This window comes from Saccopteryx bilineata, chromosome X (genome assembly GCF_036850765.1).
Source record: "Saccopteryx bilineata isolate mSacBil1 chromosome X, mSacBil1_pri_phased_curated, whole genome shotgun sequence".
NCBI lineage: Eukaryota > Metazoa > Chordata > Mammalia > Chiroptera > Emballonuridae > Saccopteryx > Saccopteryx bilineata.
Window position 1 is genome coordinate 7,552,484 of NC_089502.1, and position 24,176 is coordinate 7,576,659.

Below are 24,176 nucleotides of genomic sequence, written 5' to 3' on the forward strand. Positions count from 1 at the left end.
TTTCCACACCCACTAATTAGTAACATTAAGACTACTCTAAACCAAAGTAACATAGGTCAGGAGAAAGGCATATGACGCATTTGAAAGGTGGTGCAGGGGGCAAGGGCAGGATTTAAATTTTTTGGAGAACATTTACAAGGAATGTGCTACATAGACAAGAAGGCTTTTTTAAAGGAAAAGGTATAATTTGCAATTTTTTTATTTAAGTGAGAGGCAAGGAGGCAGACAGACAGACTTCCACATGTGCCCTGACTGGGATCGCAAGCCCCCTAATGGATGATTCTCTGCCAAGGGCTGCTGCTCCGTTGCTTGGCAACTGAGCTATTTTATCAACTGAGGTGAAGTCATGGAGCAACCTTCAGTGCCCAGGGTCAACTCCCTCAAACCATTTGAGGGGGGAGGGGGGAGAGAGAGAAAGAGAGAGAGAGAGAGAGAAGAGGGGAAGGGTGGAGATGCAGATGGTCTTTTCTCCTGTGTGCCCTAAGCAGGAATTGAACCTGGGACTTCCACATGCTGGGCTGATGCTCTACTGCTGAGCCAATGGGCCAGGGTCCAATTTATAATTTTGTTTTGAAAAAAATTTTAAACCTATAAATTCTAGACTTTAAGTTAGCATTCCATTACCCATATCTCTATTATTCTAGTACATTTTGGGTATATTTTATTGAAATATCAAAATACATTCAAAAAGGTACATCAATTATAAGTATATAGCACAATGAATGTTCACAAAGTGAATGCATGTGTGTAATCAACACCCAAATCAAGAAGTAAAACACAACCAGAAACCCTCCTGTCCTTTCTTGGTCACTGCTCTGCACCCATGAGAGAAACCACTATCCTGACTTCTAACAGAGTAAATCAGTTTGACCTCTTTTTGAACATATAAAATCATGTGATATGTGATCTTTTATGTCTGCTGTCTTTGTTCAATATTATATTTAAGAGATTGTTCTGTTTCTTGCACTTTTATATTCTTGCTGTAAGCCATTTCTTTTTTTCCTATCCAGTTTTAGCATCATTGGAGAATTTAAGTATCTTAAAGACAAGTAATAGCAATTTAGCATGGAACAGATTTTAGGATGAAACAGATGGTAGTGTGAAACTGTTCCTTGCGTAAATAGAAACTAACAATTGCTGATTGTTATGTGGTGCTAAATAGTTTAGAAATAGAACACACTTCCTTACAGTGTAGGACTTCCTTATTATATCCAATAAAAAGTTTGTGACTGCCATGTCTAGATTTTTATGAATTAAAATCCAAAGGTGAATCTAGTAACAAATCAGCAAGCATCTCTGCTGAGGGATCACACTTGGAGGAGCCAGCAGATGTGCATTTGCTTTTTGTCCATGTGAAATCCACACCACACACACCAATATGCTTGATATCACAAAAACAGTTTGATTATGTTACCCTAATACAGAAAGTGGTTTCAAAGCTTATGACTTTTTGTCAAAAATATCTTATACTTCCAATCTGTCAAATTCACACTAAGGGCTGAAAACCTTGTTTCAGCTGCAGAAGCCAGAGCTAGATAGAATTACATCCCTTAGGTTAAGAATACTTAACTTGCCTGACCTGTGGTGATTCAGTGGATAGAGCATCAACCTGGAATGCTGAGGTCACTGATTCAAAACTCTGGGCTTGCGCAGTTAAGTCACATATGAGAAGCAACCACTATGAGTTCATGCTTCCTGCTCCTCGCCCCCCTGACTTTTCTCTTTCTTCTTTCTCTAAAATCAATAAATAAAATCTTAAAAAAAGAATACTTAATCTGGGGTCCCTTGATAGGCTTCAGGGGAATCCTCCAAATCCTCAAATATATAGACTTCATCAGTTTGACCGCTGTAAATGGCAATGTAGGGTATGCTAATGATTCATATCAGTGTGAAATTACTTGCTTGGCCCTGGTTATTTTATAGCATTTTTGAGAAATATTAGTAATGGACTCAGTCTAATTATTCCCAGATTAACCTTTGAAATTTCTTAAAGCAATTTCCAGATCTGAGAGTGGTTATAGATATTTGTCTAACAGGTAAGGATAAGTACCTGCCAGCAAGTATGGGGTGACTTTCTTTCCAGGATGTACTGAGTTAAAGGTGAAGGTTCAAGTTCGTATTTGTCAAAGGGAAATTTGTCTATTACCATTGGTTCACAATCTATACAGGAGAACCTTACAACAGGATGAGATGTTCGTGGAGGCTAAAAGACAAGAAGGGAAAATATGGTCCATTACAAGTGAGCTTACATTTCTAAAAATTCTGCAACCCCTTTTATAAACCATCACTGATATACAGACTAGTGTTTTGAGAAACAGGGCTGTTGATCTCTAAGTATCACCAATAGCTTCAGTGGGGGGAGGGCACTCAGATTCTTTATCTCTACCATCTATTTTGGCAATGGGAAAAGGAAAGGTAAATGAAAATGCTCATAACGACCATTTCAGTGAAATAAAAATAAAACTGTTTTGAATACGTTCAAGATGTCATTACGATCTGCAGAATGAATCCTAGATTTCAGATATATTTTATGACCTCTAAGCATTACCTGCTCTTCATTCCTTTGTACTGTGAGCTTACAGATAGTCCAGGTACTGCTAGGGAAGAAGAAATCCATGAAGCTTTCTAGGGAGGTAATGAGAAAGCTAGAGCCACTAAACAAATAAGATGAAAAATTGTAAAGGCATAGAAAGGGCAAAATAGAGACCAAAAATGATCCAGCCACAACTGTAGGGTCCAGAATAATTTTTTCCAGTTGAATTTCTATAGCATTTCTCACACCCACACCCTTGCCTTGATTAGTTAGAGCTGGGAGTGCTTTTGGGGTGCAAAGGCCTATGTGCCTGGGGTGCCAGAGCAGATTGATGGAACATCCATTTTACCAACAGGTTCAGCTAGTGAGAATGAAGAGCACCAGAGAGAGAAAAATGGTGGCAACAAACACAATATGGAGAGATAAGGAGATAGGACAAGTCCCAGGGACAAGGTGAAACAGGGCTCCACCTATGCTTGCTGAGAACTGTAAGGCTAATATGAATATAACAAATCATCTCTGTTTCCTTTATAAAAGGGAGAAATGTGCTCACTTGCTTCTAGGACTTACAAACCTACAAAATGTTTTGGGAGCTGAGAAAAATAGCTCTCAAATGTGCTTTTAAAGCTGAAGGCATGGTAATATAAACTGTGCGTGAGTTACTTGGAATTTCTTTATTCCTGTTTTTCCTGGTTTTAATTTTAATTAAACTTGAGAAATTTTTTTGGCTTATTGATTTAAACGTATAAGAAAGCAATAAAGACATGAGTGGAGCCCTGTAATTGGTTATAATGAAGTAACCTCGTACCTACAACATTCATTCTGGGGTTTGAAGGTGCTAAGAGTTAACTGGATATTGAGATTTGACCAGGGCACTACCTTGAAGCCCTGAGGGAAGGAGGAAAAGATTTACCCTTTCCCACAGCAGGGGCTGAAATGGTTCTTCAATCAAACATTCAGGCCTTCTGTGGCCTTCTTGAAAAAAAAATACAGGAGCCTAAAGATAGTGATCTAGGAATAAATGCAGGTCATGTCAGAAATTTCTAACACTTAGGCAGACTACAGATCAGCTAAACCAGAAAGGTGCTAGAGTAGTGATCCTTTTGTGCATCTCACATTCCTCCTGAGAGAAGGAAGGAAGATGAAAGGGAGAATTAAATTCATATAAATTTCCTTTTAATTAGACATCACCCCTATTTCCAAAGCCAATTCATCTGGTACTAAAACTACAAAATCAAACCCCTTTCTACCAAATGTAGTGAACAAAAAAGCAAGTCCTTGCTTAGAGATCATCCTTAAAATATTGCTTATTTACCTATCATTGGAAGGTATGTTGCCAAGGGACACAAGTTCATTGCTTACAAAAAGATAACAAATATGTCTTCAAAGTTCCACTAGTTGTCTAATGACTACCTAGGAAGAGGTAAAATTACCTCTAGATTGAATATGTTTCTTTATTTTCATTGAATTTATTGGAGTGACACTGGATAATACAATTATATAGGTTTCAGGTATATACTTCTATGATGCATCATCTGTATATTGTATTGTGTGCTCACCACCTCAATTTGATTTGAATATGTTTTTAGAACCTATACAATGTTTAGACCTAGTCACATTTTCCTGAGGATATACATGAAAATCAATGCCAGCACTTTTTAGACATTGTGTATACTATGTAAATCAAGTCAGTTGCTCTGAAATAAAAAACCAAGTCACAGGTTGCAACAGCATTAAAAATAACATTGCTTTAACATCCAAAGAGGGCAACTCAAGTGGTAAAGACACCTGAAAGAAAAAATACCTAGGAATAAACATAATAAAGAACATAAAGGACCCATATACTGAAAATTACAAAGTATTATTAAAGGAAATTGAAAAAGACACAATAAAATGGAAAACTATTTCTTATTCTTGGATAGGAAGAACAAATATAGTTAAAATGGCCATGTTATCCAAAACAATATACAAATTTAATAAAATTCCAATGTCTTTTTTTAAAGAAATAGAACAAAAAATCATCAGGTTTATATGGAACCATAAAAAACCCTGAATAACCAAAGTAATCCTAAGGAAAACAAAAGAGAACAAACAAAAAACTGAAGCTGGGGGCATGACAATACCCAACTGCAAATTATACTACAGAGCCACGGTAATCAAAACAGCATGGTATTGGCAGAAAAATAGACACACAGACCAATGGAACAGAATAGAAAGTCCAGAAATAAAACCACATATATATGGTCAAATCATCTTTGATAAAGAAGCCAAAAACACACAATGGAGAAAAGCCTCTTCAATAAATGGTGCTGGGAGAACTGGAAAGCCACATGCAAAAGAATGAAACTTGACAAAACTACTGTTTGTCCCTCTGCACAAAAATTAACTCAAAATGGATCAAAGACTTAAATATAAGATATGAAACAATAAATTACATAGAAGAAAACATAGGTACTAAACACATGGATCTTGGCTGTAGAGAACATTTTATGAATTTGACTCCAAAGGCAAGGGAAGTGAAGGCAAAGATAAATGAATGGGACTATATTCAAACTAAGAAGCTTCTGCACAGCAAAAGAAACTGGCAACAAAACAAACAGCCAACTAAATGGGAGATTATATTTTCAAACAATAGCTCACATAGGGTCTAATATCCAAAATATATAAAGAATTCACAAAATTCAACAACAAACAAGCAAACAATCCAATAAAAAAATAGGAAGAGGACATAAATAGACACTTCTCCCAAGAAGAAATACAAATGCCAAAAAGATATATGAAAAAATGCTCATCTTCACTAGCTATTAGAGAAATGCAAATCAACACTACAATGAGATATCATCTCACACCTGTTAGATTAGATATTATCAACAAGACAGGCAATAACAAGTGTTAGAGAGGCTGTGGAGAAAAAGGAACCCTCATTCACTGCTGGTGGGAATGTAAAGTAGTACAACCATTATGGAAGAAAGTATGATGGTTCCTCAAAAAATTAAGAAGAGAACTACCTTATGACCCAGCAATCCCTCTACTGGGTATATACCCCAAACACCTGAAAACATGGGTACGTAAAGACACATGCACCCCCATGTTTATTGCAGCATCGTTCACAGTGGCCAAGACATACATGGACACAACAAAAAAGCCCTTCAATAGAAGACTGGATAAAGAAGATGTGGCACATATACACTCAGCCACAAGAAATAATGACATCGGATCATTTACAACAACATGGATGAAGCTTGATAACATTATACTGGGTGAAGTAAATAAATCAGAAAAAGCTAAGAACTATATGATTCCATAAATATGTGAGACACAAAATTTAGATTCATGAACATAGATAAAAATGCAGTGGTTACCAGGGAGAGGGGAAGGGAAGAAAGGGAAGGGTATAAAGAGAAACAAATATAAGGTGACAGAAGATGATTTGACTTTGGGCGATGGGTATACAGCATAATCAACTGTCTGAATGATGTGGAGATGTTTTCTCTAAATTTGTGTACTCTGGTTGACCAATGTCACCCTGTTAAATTTAATTGTCTAAATAAAAAGAAAGAAAGAAAGAATGCCAGAATAGAAAGTCCTTTCTTGCTTTTAGGTACAAGCTAGACTTCCGGCAAGAGATAGAAGGTATGACTTAAAAGCGTCAAAGCTATTTTAAAAAGTTCACTGTAATCAGCAAATTGAAAATCCAGAAGGATTTTTATCGTTTGTTTTATACTTACTAGTGAAGGTAAATTCTGATCTGGCCAAAAAGATTCCGGAATTGGCCAATGTCCAACAGGAACACCAGTTTTAGAGTTAGGTCGTACATAAATGAGCTTATGACAACTATGCCATGGTTGAGCAGCAAACGAATTGCTTGACCTAGATGAATCCATAAGTCCATCTAAAAGTTAAACAAAGGCAGAACTAAGGCATTAATTTCTTTTTACAGTTGCTGATCTTCTTGTACAAAATTTCAGCTAAAAGCAAAGTACAGTGATTCATGAAAAATGGAAGAAAAAAAAGTGACTTTACTAGAATTTTTGAATGCTCTCCCTAGCAACTCTTTTCTTTTAATCCATCCTTTCTAATCCATCATCATACCTCCCACCCTTATTTTTGACCAAATAGGCAGAATAAGGAAAACTATTGTAAAATTATTTTTAAATTTTCTGAGATTTGAGCATATAAACACACCAAACCACTACAGTTATTTTTCCAAAACAGGTAAATGAAATTGTTCATTCCTTGGAATCTGACAAAATGGGTTCATAAATACCATTTAGATTTTCTTTAATTCCAATTAGATGACAAAAGTATTTTTTACTAAAGTTAGACCAAATCACCACAAATGCAAAATAAAACTATCCAATTCACTTAAAGGTAGAAGGAATGCAGACAATAAAGTCTATATTCATAATTGGGGAATGAGAAACGAAGCAAATGCACTAAGTTTGCTGTGAACTGATTCATTACAGTTTCCTCATCCCCATTAAAATTCCAAGGAAAACAGACCTTGTATAATGCTGCATAATGTATCCCGAATGCATTTTATTTAAACTAGCATATTTCATTTGGCCCCAGTGCCAAACAGGGCAAGGCAGAGTTACATAAACTTTAATGTGATCTCCTCAATCTAAATTATATTTGTAAAAGATACATTTTGATTATTTGAGTCTCATTTTTTCTAAACTATGGGTCATTTGATTTACTTATTTAAGCATTACTTTAAACAAATAACTACTTTAGATCAAGAGCTTTATTGGGGTCTATGGAGCACTAGGGAATACATTTAATGGCTTCAGGGGAACAAGAGACACCCCCCCCCCGAAGTTGAGCTCACAATTCTGGGGATGTGAATTTTTCTGAGAAGAGAACTCTTAGCTTTCATCAGAATCTCAACAGTTAACAATTCTGGACAAAGGGCAAATGGAGCTAGAAAGAAAGTCCAAGCTATTTATATAACACCTAATCCAATAGGTCCTCAAAATGAAAGTTCCCAGTTCATGTCAAGGTAATGAACACAAAATTGTGGATTGAACAATCACCTGTTAGCAATAAAACATGTCCTTCCTTTATGTTTAACTTAATTAATTTAAAATAGGCTGTGAGGCCGCAGTCTTCTGTAGCAGGTGATCTTAAACTGGAGGCCAAGAAACCACTGAAATTAAACATAAAACTGTGTGTGTGGCCCATGTTGACTTTTTCTAGGGAAAAGGATCACTATTTTTACAACAGTTTCTCAAAGATTTCTAGGAACTAAACAGCAAAAAGGTCAGTAACCACAGGATCCACTGCTTCAGACAGAAATATATGCCTTTCTGTCCCTGTGTATTTGTCCCCTTTTCTTCTGTAGCAGTTCCTGCATAAACATTCACCATCTCTTGCTGATGTGTACTAACAAACAGAAGATTTCATAAAGATAGCTTGGCACATTTGATGCTCACGAGATCAAAACTAATTGATACTCTGTAGTGAATTTCTAGATATTTCATGAATAGGGAGGTAAATAATTCAGTGTCACCCCAACATTGGGACAAGGGAATATGAAATGGGTAGGGCAGGGGTCAGAAACCTTTTTGGCCAAGAGAGCCATGAACGCCACATATTTTAAAATGTAATTCCGTGAGAGCCATACAATGACCTGTGTACGTGACGCATTATCTAATAAAAATTTGGTGGTGTCCCGGAGGACAGCTGTGATTGGCTCCAGCCACCCGCAACCATGGACATGAGCGGTAGGAAATGAATGGATTGTAATACATGAGAATGTTTTATATTTTTAACGTTATTATTATTTTTATTAAAGATTTGTCTGCTAGCCAGATGCAGCCATTGAAAGAGCCACATCTGGCTCGTGAGCCATAGGTTCCTGACCCCTGGGGTAGGAGAAAGGGAGAATTTTCCAAGAAAGATATGACATTAAAGTTGCTAGAATTTGGCTACCTGACATATATATATCAGGCAATAAATATATATTCAGGCAACGAGTAAATGATAGTTGTTTAGATGGATGTTTATAAACTCTTGAATGCATGTGGACAGTGAAGATTGTCTATTGTGATTAGTTTAATGTCTTCCCAATCACAGCTGGGTCTCTCTGATAACACTATAGCATAAAAACAGAGTTATCTACTGTACCTTCTCCAATAAGAAGTGGATCTGGTCCTGTTTTTTCAAAGTTAATAACTACACCACTCTGAACTTTTTGAACTAGAGATTCTAAACACTGATTCAACATTCTCTGTGTTCTAACACAGTAGGAGCGACCTATACCAGAAGGAAAAACAAATAATACAAGTTTAATCAAATAAGATACTATTTCACAACAGAAGCATTTGAAATTCTAAACTATAACTTCAATTAATCATAATAACCACATTGGCAGAAAACATAATACAACAATGAACTTAAGCAGCAGAGTTAAAAAAAAATTCTCAAGGAAAACAAGTAAAGACTGGATATGGCATTTAAGAAAAATTATACCCTGTTGCCCTGGTTTCTTCCTTTAGAAATATTAAATATTGTCAGTACCTCCAGTGACTTCACACATCTGTGTGATAGCAGACTCATCAGTTGGGACACTGCCTAGTTGCTCTAGCTCAGTAGAAGCTAATCCAGGCAAACGCAACACCAGAGCAAATAACCTCTGATCCCAACGAAAAGGTTCTTTGGTTAGTTCACTCCCAGGCAGAGGAGAATTCAAAGGAAGATGAAGCTGATAAGGCAAAATTTGAGAAGTTTCATCATAACAACCCATATAAGAAGAAAGAGTTAAAGAATTAAAGGGTTCACTTTTCTTTCATGTACTCAATTAAATGAAGCAATCTTTCAAGGATTACCAAGATAGAAGTTTTCATTAAACTTTTTCTTCACTAGAAACTTATGCCTCCCACAGAAATAGCTGCATGTTCTCTGCCATTTAAACGAAAATTTAATAAAATGAAATCTCTTACCTCTTCTTGAACACCAGCCGTACTTGTTAACTTGTTTCCATCTGTGATGGTAATTAAAATAGATGGTTCTAAAAAAAATGGATTTCTCCCCTAAAATACATTATAAAAGTATTAGAGCCATGTGCAGTAATAAAACTGTATTTAAACTTTTACATTTCACTTGCTAGTGATCTCTCAAGAATGTGATAAAATTTGCCTGGATAAATATGAAGAAAATGATTAGGGACTAATTGGGTGGGAATCAAAAAGAACAATCTCTGAAGAGATAATGTTCAGAATAAACTGAGGAATTCTTATAATTCAGGAACTGACAAACTATAACATCCAAATATTCCTTTTCCTCTGCTTTTCAAGTAATCATAAAATAAAGATATTATAGAGATTATATTTTATATATATGGGTAGCATCATCCACATCATTCGCCTGAGTTAAAATCCTGGCACAGATAGGGGGACATTATTGACTTAGGCTCTGCAACCTGGAGAATGAGTCTGGCTATTGTGAGCAGAGATTTTAAAGTAGGGAAGGACAATGCTAGAAGCAGCAAATGTGCTTCTGCCTTATACTCATTCTAGAGTTTTATTGAATTGGGAGGGATGAGGGAATTAAGAAAACTAAAAGTTTCTCTTTAATTGTCTTGTCCCAGTCTTTCTCAGCAATTTATTCATCCCATTCTCAGATATCTAATGATCTGATAGGTGGGCAATTTTAATTATTTTATGATCAAGCCACAAACAGGACCCCCAAAGGAGAGAATCTATACATATACATATATATGATATATAGACTTCTTTTTGGAAGTTATGAAAAGTAGCAGAAAACTTGGGAACCATGCCCAATCTTAAATTCTTACCCCAAGGCACCAAAATAAATTAGCTGTACTCACTCAAAATTTTTTTTACCTGTCCATAATTGTCTATTCCAGATATTAGTCTATTGAGATTTAACAAATCAAATGAGGATCTTAGAGCCTGACCAAGAGTAGTCAATCCAGAAGCCTGAAGATTTTTGAGTTCACTTATGAATGTTGCATGATTTTCCTTCCAACCGGCCTGAAAACCAAACATTTACAAATTCCCAATTACACAGTGAATAATATATAAAATGCAAACAACCACTAAACAGCAAGTATCGAACCTCTAACAAATTATTAGTTCCTTAATCTAATTCTATTCTATATCTGTACTGATCAAGTAATCAGTTTCAGAAAGATCTTCCAGCATTAATGAATGATTAAAAGCAAAGATGCAAACAATGCAGTCCATTATGGCTGTAGGGCTTTGGCTCAAGAAGTCCAGTTTTCTATTCAGGCTCAAACAAACCTATCAAAACACCCCAGTATTTACTTTCATTTGACACTAATCATGAGCATGGAGTAAGAGGTAGAAGAAGGAATAATTTTTTAAATGCATTTTCTTTGAAAACAAAACAAAACAATTAGCTATTCGGTGTCTGATCTACATCAACTTTTCGAACCAAGAGTTTTCCTCCCAAGCAAGAGAATAGGGGTGGGGGTTATAGGAATAGAGACACAACTATTTAGGACAACCTTTCTGGCATCTTCTAGCATTCAGAAAGCCCCAAGTCTAGAATAAGGGGAGAAAGAAATGAAACAAAAAAAAAGTTTTGGCAAAGAACCAGCATCCCCTCGGCACCCCCAGCAGCTATAAACAGCAGAAAAGAACCAACGACCTAAGGTCAACAGCTGACATGCTGTGAGTAAATGGTCTGTAGAATAGAAGAAAGAATCATGTTGACTGATCAGTGACGGCTATAAAAACAAAGCAACACAAAATGCTGAGAAGAGAAGTCAAAAGAAGAAGGCAGCTAAAAGTAGGTCACAGAGGAGCAGGCCAACAAGGGTGAGAGCAGACAGCACAGTTTGGCAGCTTGGTGGCCCTGAGAGCAGCAGTGATATTCTGGATGCTGAAGTCATGTTGCTCAGGCCAGTACAGCTGGAGGTGGAAAGCAAGAGCCAATAATACAGAGATCAATTAAATGATTTAAATTTTATGTTTAGCTGCAGGCATACTACCCATATCTGTACAACTATAGCTGATACTATCTTTTCTAGTTTCAATTTCCTGAAGCAATTTGGATCCGAATGACTGAGAGGCAGGAAGGGGGCAGATTACTGAATGCACCTTCCCATGAATTATCTGTGTGACCTTGAGCAAACCTGTTGGTTCTTAGAACCTCAATTTCATGCTCTGAAAATGAAGAGGATTAGATAAGCAGCAGGGACACTGTGTAAGGCTGTGCATGATGCAACTCTGGAGGAGAGTCAATCACATGGTAATGATGAATGGGATTGGTGCCCCCTGAATTTGAACAGTATGCAACCTGCATAACCATAAAAAGTGAAGGTAGTCCTAATTAAGATCCATTCCAGTCCAGTAGTCTGCAGTGCTGTGTAATTAAAGATGTGCTTAGTTTTTAAAAAATATTTGTAACATGTTCTATACGTCAAAGGATCTTCCCATGTGTTTTCTTAGCCAGATTGTATATATGACCAGGGGAAGGTAGAGCATGACAATAATTCCTTGTGGCCCAAGAAACTTCTTACTAGACTAGACAATTCAAACTTGAGCTAAAAGGAAAGATTATGATTTTAATTGTCCTCATCAAATACTTAGAAATATCAGCAGGTGATTTGTAAATCACACTGAATTAAAAAATTAGCTTCCCTCTGGGGTAGAAGAGAAGGATGTAGAGTTAAGAAAGATAGCATGAATTCTTCCATTTATTCAGCAGATTTTATAGATCAATTGTGATATGTTGGGCAGAATGTTACATGCTGGGGATACAGAGAGGAATTAGCTTTGAGGAGTTCTTGCCACAAAGGAATAAGGAATGTAGTTATAGAGAATGAAAGATCACAGTTAAGGAATGCTTCTCACAGAAGATGGGGCATTTGAGGAAGTCTAATGGTCATGAAGATCATGGGACTCCCCACAATGAAGTGAGGAGTGGAGGGAGAAGCCAAGGGAAAACAACAGAGTTCATAAAAGGATAGGGTTTCCTGGGATACAGCAAGTGATTTGATTATCTTTTTTTCTGAGTACATGGCAGAAAGCAAGGCTGGTAAGTCAGGCTCTGATTGTAATGTGCTTTGTACATTGTGTTCAGTAGTTTGTATTTTATCTGTTGGCCCTGGGAATAACTTGAAGTTTTTAATTAGGAGAGTGGCATAATCAGATCTCATTTTAACAAATTCATTCTGCTGGGAGATGGAGAATAAGTTGTGGGGTGGAGGGGAGGTTGAAGCTTGAGGCAGGGAAACTGGTTTGAACATTGTTGCAATAGCTTATTAGAAAAGCATGAAAGCCTGAAGGAGGGCAGTAGGGATGGAGACGAGGTTGCAGATATAAGAAGTATTTAAGAGATGGAGTCATAAGGATTTAGTATCTAATTAGAGGGATGTGTAAGGAAAACAATTTGAGGTTTCTGGCTTGGGCAAACCTGCAAATGGTAGGTCCTTATTCCAGAAACCACTTCATGAAGTTGACTTTTTCCCCCCAGTTACTTCATTTAGCAATCTTACTTCCCACACTGTAAACTTAAGAGTTATATCTATAGCAAGTGTTGAACTCCTGAGAGCCACAAGACAGTTCAAGACATAACTAAAGAATAATTAGTGGACTACCTGATTTGGTAAAGGGCTGGGATAAGATTTGCATACCACTTAAGCAAGCACTCTATAACTCATCAATATTTAAAATAATGTGTTCTCTGATTGTGTACTCTTACTAATCAACCTGTCAGAATAATTACTCTTTAATATTTCCCTGATAATATGGGTTGAAAACATTTTACAAATCATTTCTCCACCTGAATCACTGGTGTTCTGTTTTTAGGTCAATTCCAATTCTTTGCACTGAAGTAGCTTCATTTGACTGCTTCTCCTACCTCAGTACTACAAAGTATATGGGCTACATATATTGCCCAAAGCAAAATCACTTTTTGGTAGCAGTCTAGCTACTTTAAGAGAAGAACCAAATGCCCCGAAATCCATTCCTCAGAATACTGAAGGGGGAAAAAAAGGCTTACATATTACTTTAAATATTTAGAGAATTTTGTTAATGTGAGAAACTTCTTTCAAAAAGATTATGACAGCTAGTGGGAGAGAGTATAGGGTTATAGTCCTCTTTCATTGATTGGAGTTGATCTTTTTCACAAATGAATTCATGACAGCCCATTTATTTCTTAATACAGTCTTTTCTTTCAGATTACTCCAAAGACATCCTACTCTCAGATCAGTAAAACCTTTACTCTTGATGATAACTTGCCCACATTCTCATGAAGATTCACAACTGAGAAAGCACTTCCACCCTTCACATTTGTTTAGGACAACCCAGTGAGATAGGCATAGTATTATTATTCCTATTTTGTTTTAACAAATCAGGGAGAAATAAGATTTAGGTATGTCTTGTTTATGAAGGTGACAGTGGTAGCAAATCACACTTCACAGTTGCATTAATACAGTAGCTCTTAGTCACATATGGCTACTAAACACTTGAAAAATGAAGATTCTGATTTGAGATGTCATGTAAATGTAAAACACACATGGAATTTTGAGGACTTGTAACAAAGAAAAAAATAATGAAAATTTATTTTTATATTGATTACACATTGAAATCATGACGTTTTGAATATTTTCAGTGAAATAAAATATTTTACTATAAATTTCACATGTTTCTTTTTACTTTTTAATGTAGCCACTAGAATATTTTCAATTTTGTGTATGACCGGCCTCATACATCTATTGGACAGAGATGTTCTAGTGGGACCTGAAGGTCAGTCAGGAGACCTTGGCCTTGCTTTGGCAGACAATAGACTCTTTACCGATTCCAAGGCTGGGACAACAGGATCAAAGCAGTGTCTCAGGAAGATCAGTCTGGCAGTGACGTGTAGACAGACTGGAAAAGAAGGAGCTATAGTCAGGAGAAATGCTAGCAAGCTTGAATAGTAATCCAGGACAGAGGGAATCAGGGCCCGAATTAGAATGGAAATGAAGAGGACGGGGTTCGTTGAGAAACATTTTAAATAAACAAGATAGAACTTGGTCACAGACTATATGAGCTTAAAGGCAGAGAGTAAAAGATTATTACAGGACTTCTAGCCTGAGAGACCTAAAGAATGGAGGGTTAGGACAAAAGAGGAACCTAGGATGGGTGAAATCCTAAAGGAAGAGTTTACTGTCTTCACAGGTCAAATTTTAAAAGTCTCACAGAAGTAAAAGGATGATGATGATACTGGTGATGATAACTAATAACCATAGGTAACATTTATCAGTACCTATGTATCAAGAATTCATTTATGCTAAGCATGGCATTTTATATTTATCTTTCTCATCTGAGCTTTATAACCACCCCACAAGTAGGTGCTATTACTACACTGCTCAAAAAAATTAGGGGATATTTTATTGCTTCATAGAAAATATCCCCTAATTTTTGTGAGCAGTATATTTTCACTTCATAGACGAGCACACTGAGGCTCAGAGAGGAAAAGCAACTTGTCCAGTTCTGAAAACTAGTACATGACACAGCCAAGATTTGAACCCAGGTAATCTGAGAGGCCACCAATTTAAAACATTATACTAGAGATTCTTCTATGTACTCCTCACATTCACCTCATAGACATATCTTGTTATATTAGCTTAAAAATTTGCAACTTTGCCTGATCAGGCAGTGGTGCACTGGTGTAGTGGCTAGAGCGTTGGGCTGGGACGCAGAGGACCCAAGATCAAAACTCCGAGGTCACTGGCTAGAGCGCAGGCTCCTCCGGCTTGAGCACAGGGTTGCTGGCTTGAACACTGGATCATAGATGTAACCTCATGGTCGCTGGCTTGAGCTCAAAGGTCACTGGATTGAAGCCCAAGGTCACTGGCTTGAGCCCAAAGTTTGCTGGCTTGAAGCCCAAGGTCACTGACTTGAGCAAGGGGTCACTTGCTCTGCTGTAGCCCCCAGGTCAAGGCACATATGAGAAAGCAATCAATGAACAACTGAGATGCAACAAAGAATTGATGCTTCTCATTTCTCTTTTCCTGACTGTCTGTCCTATCTGTCCCTCTTTCTGTCTCTCTCTCTGTTTCTGTCACAAAAAAAAAGTTTGTAAGTTTAATGAAATTTTCAAATTTATTTATTTATGTATTTATTTTTTACAGAGACAGAGAGTCAGAGAGAGGGATAGACAGGGACAGACAGACAGGAACAGAGAGATGAGAAGCATTAATCATTAGTTTTTCGTTGTGCATTGCAACACCTTAATTGTTCATTGATTGCTTTCTCATACGTGCCTTGACCGCGGGCCTTCAGCAGACCGAGTAACCCCTTGCTCGAGCCAGCGACCTTGGGCTCAAGCTGGTGAGCTTTTGCTCAAACCAGATGAGCCTTCACTCAAGCTGGAGACCTTGGGGTCTCGAACCTGGGTCTTCCACATCCCAGTCCAATGCTCTACCCACTGTGCCACAGCACGGTCAGGCAAATTTGTTTATTTTAAGCTTACTTTTCCTGATGTCTAAATGCAGACCAATTGGATGTGGGAGCAGTGTATTAGGGCTTGGAAGACCCTAGTCTATTCCTGGCTGTAACTAAGTAGCAAGGCAAGTGGTCCAGAGAAAGTCATTGGATCCTTATTTGGGGCTGTTTCTGACCATCTGCACACATATTTCCATTTTCTTATGTTGGGGGCAGGTTTGGCAACAGAAAACTGGTATGTTCCCTACAGGGCTGTTGCTGAAGCTTTTTCCAATTTTCTGGTATGTTCTCTACCATACAGTGCTCAAGGGGTAGGCTCTGCCCCTCCAACAGAACTATAGGCGAGGTTTGTCAATATGTGAAGTATTTGGAAGCTTTCTGTGAACACACATCTAAGCTATATCTTCCAGTCTACTTTTTAACAGTAATGAAGCTGTTATTTAGAAATCTGGCTGGCTCCTGTGTTTTATTTCTCCATTGGTTTTAATGGAGGAGTGAAAGGTAGGGATGCTATTAGGTTGGTCCTCCAAACCAAACATCCTAATATTTGTCCTTCCTAAACTTCATCCCATTTTAGCTGGACCATTTCTCTAATTCATTGATTTGTATTTATTTTTCTTTTTTAAAATAAAAGAACCCTTTCCTCCATCAAGATCTTACCAGGAAGTACAAATAAGTAAAAGAGATAAAAGCAGATCAACTGTCCTTGAAGGGAATTTTGGGAGTGGTGTTAGAGCCCTTTCTAAAAACCACTGCTATATTTTTATGTGTCACTTCTAATCTTTTTCCAAAACACAACTGACATGATCAGATGTCATATAACATGCACATTTAATGAACATGCTATTAATTTCCCCATCCTAGGTAACTGAAAAAACATATTTCGGGCAGTTGCATCTAACTTTCCACAAGAGAAATGCCCCTTGACATAAAAGTGAGACTAAGAGACATTGATAAGAGTGTGGTGGTTAAGGGGGGGAGGGGGAGAGGGAGAGGAAAAGGGGGAAGGGGAGGGGAACAGGGAAAACTAGATAGAAGGTGACAGAGGACAATCTGACTTTGAGTGATGGGTATGCAACATAATTGAACGACAAGATAACCTGGACATGTTATCTTTGAATATATGTATCCTAATTTATTGATGTCGCCCCATTAAAAAAATAAAATTATTTAAAAAAGAGAAGTGCCCCTTAAAATATGTAAATTGGATATTTGTAAATCAAAAAATAACTGAATAATTAAAAGTCTCTAAGGTGATAGCTGTTGAAAGAAAATGGCTGTGAATCTTTCCAAAAAGCAAGAATCATCCTTCTATATTATAGATGGTCACAAGCCAGGCTCTGTCCCACAGCAGTAGAGAACTTCTCACTGCAAGTTATTACTTACTATGTCCCACTGACTTGATGCTGAGCCACGGCACTGACCTGTTTGGGGCACACACACCCCAAATCCTATTTGGACAGTAAATCAGTTGACTCCAAGTCTTCCTAAATTGTTAGCAAACCCTTCACAATGAAGAGAAACCTTGCTGGAACTCCGAGAGACAATACATGTTGTTTCCCTATTATTAAAGGAAAGGAAATCAGCCTGAGAATACATGCCCTTTGTCACCCCAGATAGAGGGTCATCTTGAACCTTGGACTCTTCTAGGTGGTTACAAACTAGATGATTAACAGATTTGAGTGTTTTCCCAGATGTTGCAAGTTAAAACCAAAGAATCTAAATTTAATAGGGCCATCATTTCTCTTGTGGAAAGATCAACTATTTTCTTTTTTCTGTATTAATTTCAACAGCATTTTCCAACCAACTTACTTTCTTCTCCAGTTTAACATTCTATCATCTTTGTCATCAAAAACTGTACTTTTGAGGAGATGACGTCAGAGTAATGGCGGGGTAGGAAGCGATACCGATAAATCTCCCCCAAAACTCAACAAGATCTTCAACCAGAAACAGAAAAACCTATACTTGGAGCCTCCAGATGCTTCGCAATACACCCAAAGGTATGGTTGAGTGAAAAATTGGCTAAATATATAACCAAACCCTGAAGGAAATAGGGAGTAAGAAATGCTCCGCCTTCCTCACTAACCTAAACAGGGCGGCGTTCTCTGGTAACTGTGAATATAGAAACTGAGGCGGGCAAAGGGGGTGAATAGATCCAGGCCGCGGCACAAACGGCCGAACCAGGCTGTGGCACGGAGATCCAAGCTGAGGAAAAACCGATCCTGTGGCAACCCGGGCAATACAAGCTAACAATCGCGCCAAACCCAAACAAAGAAAGACAAGCAGAGTGGCCATTTTACCCGGTCTCCTGGTCGGCATGCGCGCAGTTAGTGGGCGAGAGATTTCTTCCTAGGCCCCGGGAGTGGGTGCCTGTGTTGCCCAATGGAGAGGTAGGGTCAGAGGCCTTTCTGTGGGCCGAGGGCAGAGTCTCTGGGCAGCCCCAGCGCCCTGGGAAGGCCACGCACGGGAGGGAGTGAGAACTAATTCCAACGGTGGAGATTTTCTGTGCTGGAGGGGGTTTCACTCAGAGGGAAACGCGGCCGGCCGCATATCCTGGTTTGCGCGCGCAGACAGTGAATGAGAGATTCCTCCGAGTGCCTCGGCAGTGCACGCCCGTGTTATCGCACAGAGGGGCAGAGTCAGGGGCTTTTGTGTGGGCCAAAGCGGAATCTCGGGCCGCCCCAGCGCATTGCAAAAGCCATGCACGGGGATGGAGCGAGACTCAATTCCAACACTGCAACTTTTCCCTGCGGTTGGGGGTTTCACTCAGAGCGTGAGACTGCTGGCCGGATATCCTGGTCGCAGACAGTGAGTGAGAGTTTCCTCCAAGCGCCCTGGAAGTGGGCGCCCGCCTGTGTTACCGGACAGAGTGGCAGAGCCAGAGGTCTTTGAGTGGGCGGAAAGCCCGCCTGATTATGCTAGCAGCTCTGACTGACTGAGCCTTACCCAGAGCCCTGTGCTGAGTGGAAAGAGTGGGGAGTTGCCAGCTCTTTGAGCCTCTTACTATCCAGGCAGAGGCAGCAGCAACCCCATAGCTGGATTATCACACTACTAATTGAGGAAGGAAAGACTAGGAGAAAGGCTCCAGGAACACGGACTCTCTCACTGTCGGAGCCTATAAATGCTAATGAGCCTCGACTCCCAACGAGACTAAAGCACAATACATGACATTGCCATAGAGACTTATCAACTGCAAACCTCTACCTGAGCGTGCCAAAGGGGCAGAACCCGGGTTACAGAGTCACCGACCAGGAAGAGGGAGAGAAAAGAAAAAGCAAGAAAATAACCTCTCAAAATCAAGAATAATCTGCAGACTTCATAACCTATCCCATTTTATTATATTTGTTCATTTGTTTCTCTTATCTTCATTCTTGATACTTTTTTTCCTCCTCCAATTTGGCCGATTAACTCTCTGCAGGTCTTACTCTCGCCTCTCCTTGAACTACACTACCCGTAAGTGTTACATCTCCCATTATCTTTTCTCTTCTCTTCCTTTCTCTCTATGAGGGTTGCACTCCAAAACCCTTAACTCTCTATCTCTCTCCTTTCTTTTTTCTTCTTTTAGTGGTTCCCTCTTTTTTTCTCTCTCTCTCTTTCTTTTCTCCCTCTATATTAGTGTCTTCCTTTCTCCTTTATATCTCCTCTCATTCAAACCTCAATAACAAACAAATTATCTTATCTGGGATTCAAACTTATGTTTGTGGCATTTTGGGGGGTTTTTACTTCACCTTTTTAACTCACTAGCAGTGCTCCCATCCCTGGCTCTCCATATTATCTAGTTCTTGTTCCACTAAATACAATAGTAAGTTTTTTAATTTGTCCCCCCATTTTTCCGTTTTCCTCTTATTCCTCTCATCATAACTCTTAGACAACCAACACCTAAAAGCAAATTATTTTATTCTTGACCCAAATTTTTTCCGTATTTGCTTTTTGTGGGTCCATACGCTCTTTTTTTTTCTTTTTTTTTTTTTTGCCCCTTTATTACTTTTCCCCAATTCAGGTCCTCCATCACAGGCATTGTTTGTTATAATTCACAGTTCACCACAAGATTTTCTCAAGAAACAGGGGAGAAGACAGGAGAGGAAAAAAGGAGGGGGGGGGAATAATTTCCTTTTTTAAAATTTTTTATTTTATTTTTTTTCTTTATTTCATTATTAATTTTTTTTAAAAAAACAACTCTTTTCGATTTTTTATTTTTTTATTATTTTTTTAACTTTTTATTCTTTATTAAATCTCATTAATACTATCAACAAAACCACCCTCAGATGCCATTAAGGAAGAGAAAATCGAATATCATGGATACAAAAGAAAGAGAGGTAACACAGCTAGATGAGGAAAAATCTATGGAGAAAAAATTTAATATATTGGAAACCTTGGAGCTAAATGACAGAGAATTCAAGATAGAAATCCTAAAAATCCTCCGAGATATACAAGAAAACACAGAAAGGCAATTTAGGGAGCTCAGAAAACAACTCAGTGAACACAAAGAATATATGTCCAAGGAAATTGAAACTATAAAAACAAATCAAACAGAGATGAAAAACTCAATTCACGAGCTGAAAAACGAAGTAACAAGCTTAGCTAATAGAACAGGTCAGATAGAAGAGAGGATTAGTGAAATAGAAGACAAGTAACTTGAGGCACAACAGAGAGAAGAAGAAAGAGACTCAAAAATTAAAAAAAATGAGATAGCCCTACAAGAATTATCTGACTCCATCAAAAAGAGTAACATAAGAATAATGGGTATATCAGAGGGAGAAGAGAGAGAAAATGGAATGGAGAACATACTCAAACAAATAATAGATGAGAACTTCCCAAGCCTGTGGAAAGAACTAAAGCCTCAAGTTCAAGAAGCAAACAGAACTCCGAGTTTTCTTAACCCCAACAAACCTACTCCAAGGCATATCATAATGAAATTGACACAAACCAACAGCAAAGAAAAAATTCTCAAGGCAGCCAGGGAAAAGAAGAATACAACATATAAAGGAAGGCCCATTAGATTATCATCAGATTTCTCAGCAGAAACTCTACAAGCTAGAAGAGAGTGGACCCCAATATTTAAAGTCCTGAAAGAGAGGAACTTTCAGCCACGAATATTATACCCATCAAAGCTATCCTTCAAATATGAAGGAGAAATAAAAACATTCACAGATACAGAAAAGATGAGGGAATTTATCATCAGAAAACCCCCACTCCAGGAATTACTAAAGGGGGTTCTCCAATCAGATACAAAGAACCAAAAAAAAAACAGAGCCACAAGTAAAAGCTCCAAGAAGAACACAATAAAACCAAATTTAAACTGTGACAACAACAAAAAGAAAGAGGGGGAGAAGATGGAGATTAACAGTAGCAAAGGACGATGGAGTGCAAAAGTACTCACAAAATAGTTCGCTACAATGAACAGGGTAGGGACCCTTTTCATTACTAAAAGGTAACCACCATTGAAAAAACCACCACAGAAGCACATGAGATAAAAAAGATAGCAACAGAGGAAAGATGTATGGAATACAACCAAATAAAAACAAAAGATAGAAAAACGAAAGAGAAGGATCAAACAAGACACAAAACTAACAGAAAGCAAGATATAAAATGGCAATAGGGAACTCACAAGTATCAATAATTACACTAAATGTAAATGGATTAAACTCACCAATAAAAAGGCACAGAGTAGCAGAATGGATTAAAAAAGAAAACCCAACTGTATGCTGCCTACAGGAAACTCATCTAAGTAACAAGGATAAAAACAAATTCAAAGTGAAAGGCTGGAAAACAATACTCCAAGCAAATAACATCCAAAAAAAAGCAGGTGTAGCAATACTCACATCGGATAATGCTGACTACAAGACAGCAAAAGTACTCAGAGACAAAAATGGCCATTTCATAATGGCTAAGGGGACACTGAATCAAGAAGACATAACAATTCTTAATATATATGCACCAAACCAAGGAGCACCAAAATATATAAGACAGCTACTTATTGATCTTAAAACAAAAACTGACAAAAACACAATCATACTTGGAGACCTCAATACACCGCTGACGGCTCTAGATCGGTCATCCAAACAGAGAATCAATAAAGACATATTGGCCTTAAACAAAACACTAGAGCACCTGGATATGATAGATATCTACAGGACATTTCATCCCAAAGTGACTGAGTATACATTTTTCTCCAGTGTACATGGATCATTCTCAAGAATTGACCATAAGTTGGGCCACAAAAACAACATCAGCAAATTCAGAAAAATTGAAGTTGTACCAAGCATATTTTCTGATCATAAAGCCTTGAAACTAGAATTCAACTGCAAAAAAGAGGAAAAAAATCCCACAAAAATGTGGAAACTAAACAACATACTTTTAAAAAATGAATCGGTCAAAGAAGAAATAAGTGCAGAGATCAAAAGATATATACAGACTAATGAAAATGACAATACGACATATCAGAATCTATGGGATGCAGCAAAAGCAGTGATAAGAGGGAAGTTCATATCACTTCAGGCATATATGAAAAAACAAGAGAGAGCTCAAGTGAACCACTTAACTTGCCACCTTAAGGAACTAGAAAAAGAAGAACAAAGACAACCCAAAACCAGCCAAAGAAAGGAGATAATAAAAATCAGAGCAGAAATAAATGAATTAGAGAACAGAAAAACTATAGAAAAAATTAATAGAACAAGGAGCTGGTTCTTTGAAAAGATCAACAAAATTGACAAACCCTTGGCAAGACTTACCAAGGAAAAAAGAGAAAGAACTCATATAAACAAAATCCAAAATGAAAGAGGAGAAATCACCACGAACACCATAGATATACAAAGAATTATTGTAGAATACTATGAAAAACTTTATGCCACTAAATTCAACAACCTAGAAGAAATGGATAAATTCCTAGAACAATACAACCTTCCTAGACTGAGTCAAGAAGAAGCAGAAAGCCTAAACAGACCTATCAGTAGAGAAGAAATAGAAAAAACCATTAAAAACCTCCCTAAAAATAAAAGTCCAGGCCCTGACGGCTATACCAGCAAATTTTATCAAACATTCAAAGAAGACTTGGTTCCTATTCTACTCAAAGTCTTCCAAAAAATTGAAGAAGAAGCAATACTTCCAAACACATTTTATGAGGCCAACATAACCCTCATACCAAAACCAGGCAAGGATGGCACAAAAAAAGAAAACTACAGACCAATATCCCTAATGAATACAGATGCTAAAATACTAAACAAAATACTAGCAAATCGAATACAACAACATATTAAAAAAATAATACATCATGATCAAGTGGGATTCATCCCAGAATCTCAAGGATGGTTCAACATACGTAAAACGGTTAATGTAATACACCATATCAACAAAACAAAGAACAAAAACCACATGATCTTATCAATAGACGCAGAAAAGGCTTTCAATAAAATACAACACAATTTTATGTTTAAGACTCTCAACAAAATGGGTATAGAAGGAAAATATCTCAACATGATAAAGGCCATATATGATAAACCATCAGCTAACATCATATTAAATGGCACTAAACTGAAGGCTTTCCCCCTTAAATCAGGAACAAGACAGGGTTGTCCACTCTCTCCACTCTTATTTAATGTGGTACTAGAGGTTCTAGCCAGAGCAATCAGACAAGACAAAGAAATAAAAGGCATCCATATCAGAAAAGAAGAAGTAAAGGTATCACTTTTTGCAGATGATATGATCCTATACATCGAAAACCCCAAAGAATCCACAAAAAGACTACTAGAAACAATAAGCCAATACAGTAAGGTCGCAGGATACAAAATTAACATACAGAAGTCAATAGCCTTTCTATATGCCAACAATGAAACAACTGAGAAGGAACTCAAAAGAATAATCCCCTTCACGATTGCAACAAAAAAAAAATACTTAGGAATAAACATAACAAAGAATGTAAAGGACTTATATAATGAAAACTATAAACCATTGTTAAGGGAAATCGAAAAAGATATAATGAGATGGAAGAATATACCTTGTTCTTGGCTAGGAAGAATAAATATAATCAAGATGGCTATATTACCCAAAGCAATATACAAATTTAATGCAATTCCCATCAAACTTCCAATGACGTTTTTTAAAGAAATAGAGCAAAAAATCATTAGATTTATATGGAACTGTAAAAAACCCCGTAGCCAAAGCAATCCTAAAGAAAAAGAATGAAGCGGGGGTCATTACAATACCTGACTTCAAACTAAATT

General features: G+C 37.5%; 1 protein-coding gene across 3 annotated transcripts in view; it reads right to left on the reverse strand.

Annotated features, from left to right (window-relative positions):
• Positions 1-24,176, reverse strand: part of LOC136316972 (integrator complex subunit 6-like) — a 482,266-nt gene that overhangs the window by 30,187 nt on the left and 427,903 nt on the right. For all 3 annotated transcript variants that reach the window (XM_066249384.1, XM_066249385.1, XM_066249386.1), the window contains exons 4-9: positions 10,381-10,530; positions 9,478-9,567; positions 9,056-9,239; positions 8,663-8,791; positions 6,262-6,425; positions 2,051-2,203 (exon numbers count right to left, since the gene is read on the reverse strand). In XM_066249384.1, coding sequence (XP_066105481.1) covers positions 2,051-2,203; positions 6,262-6,425; positions 8,663-8,791; positions 9,056-9,239; positions 9,478-9,567; positions 10,381-10,530 — 870 coding nt within the window. The remainder of the gene's footprint in view (positions 1-2,050; positions 2,204-6,261; positions 6,426-8,662; positions 8,792-9,055; positions 9,240-9,477; positions 9,568-10,380; positions 10,531-24,176) is intronic.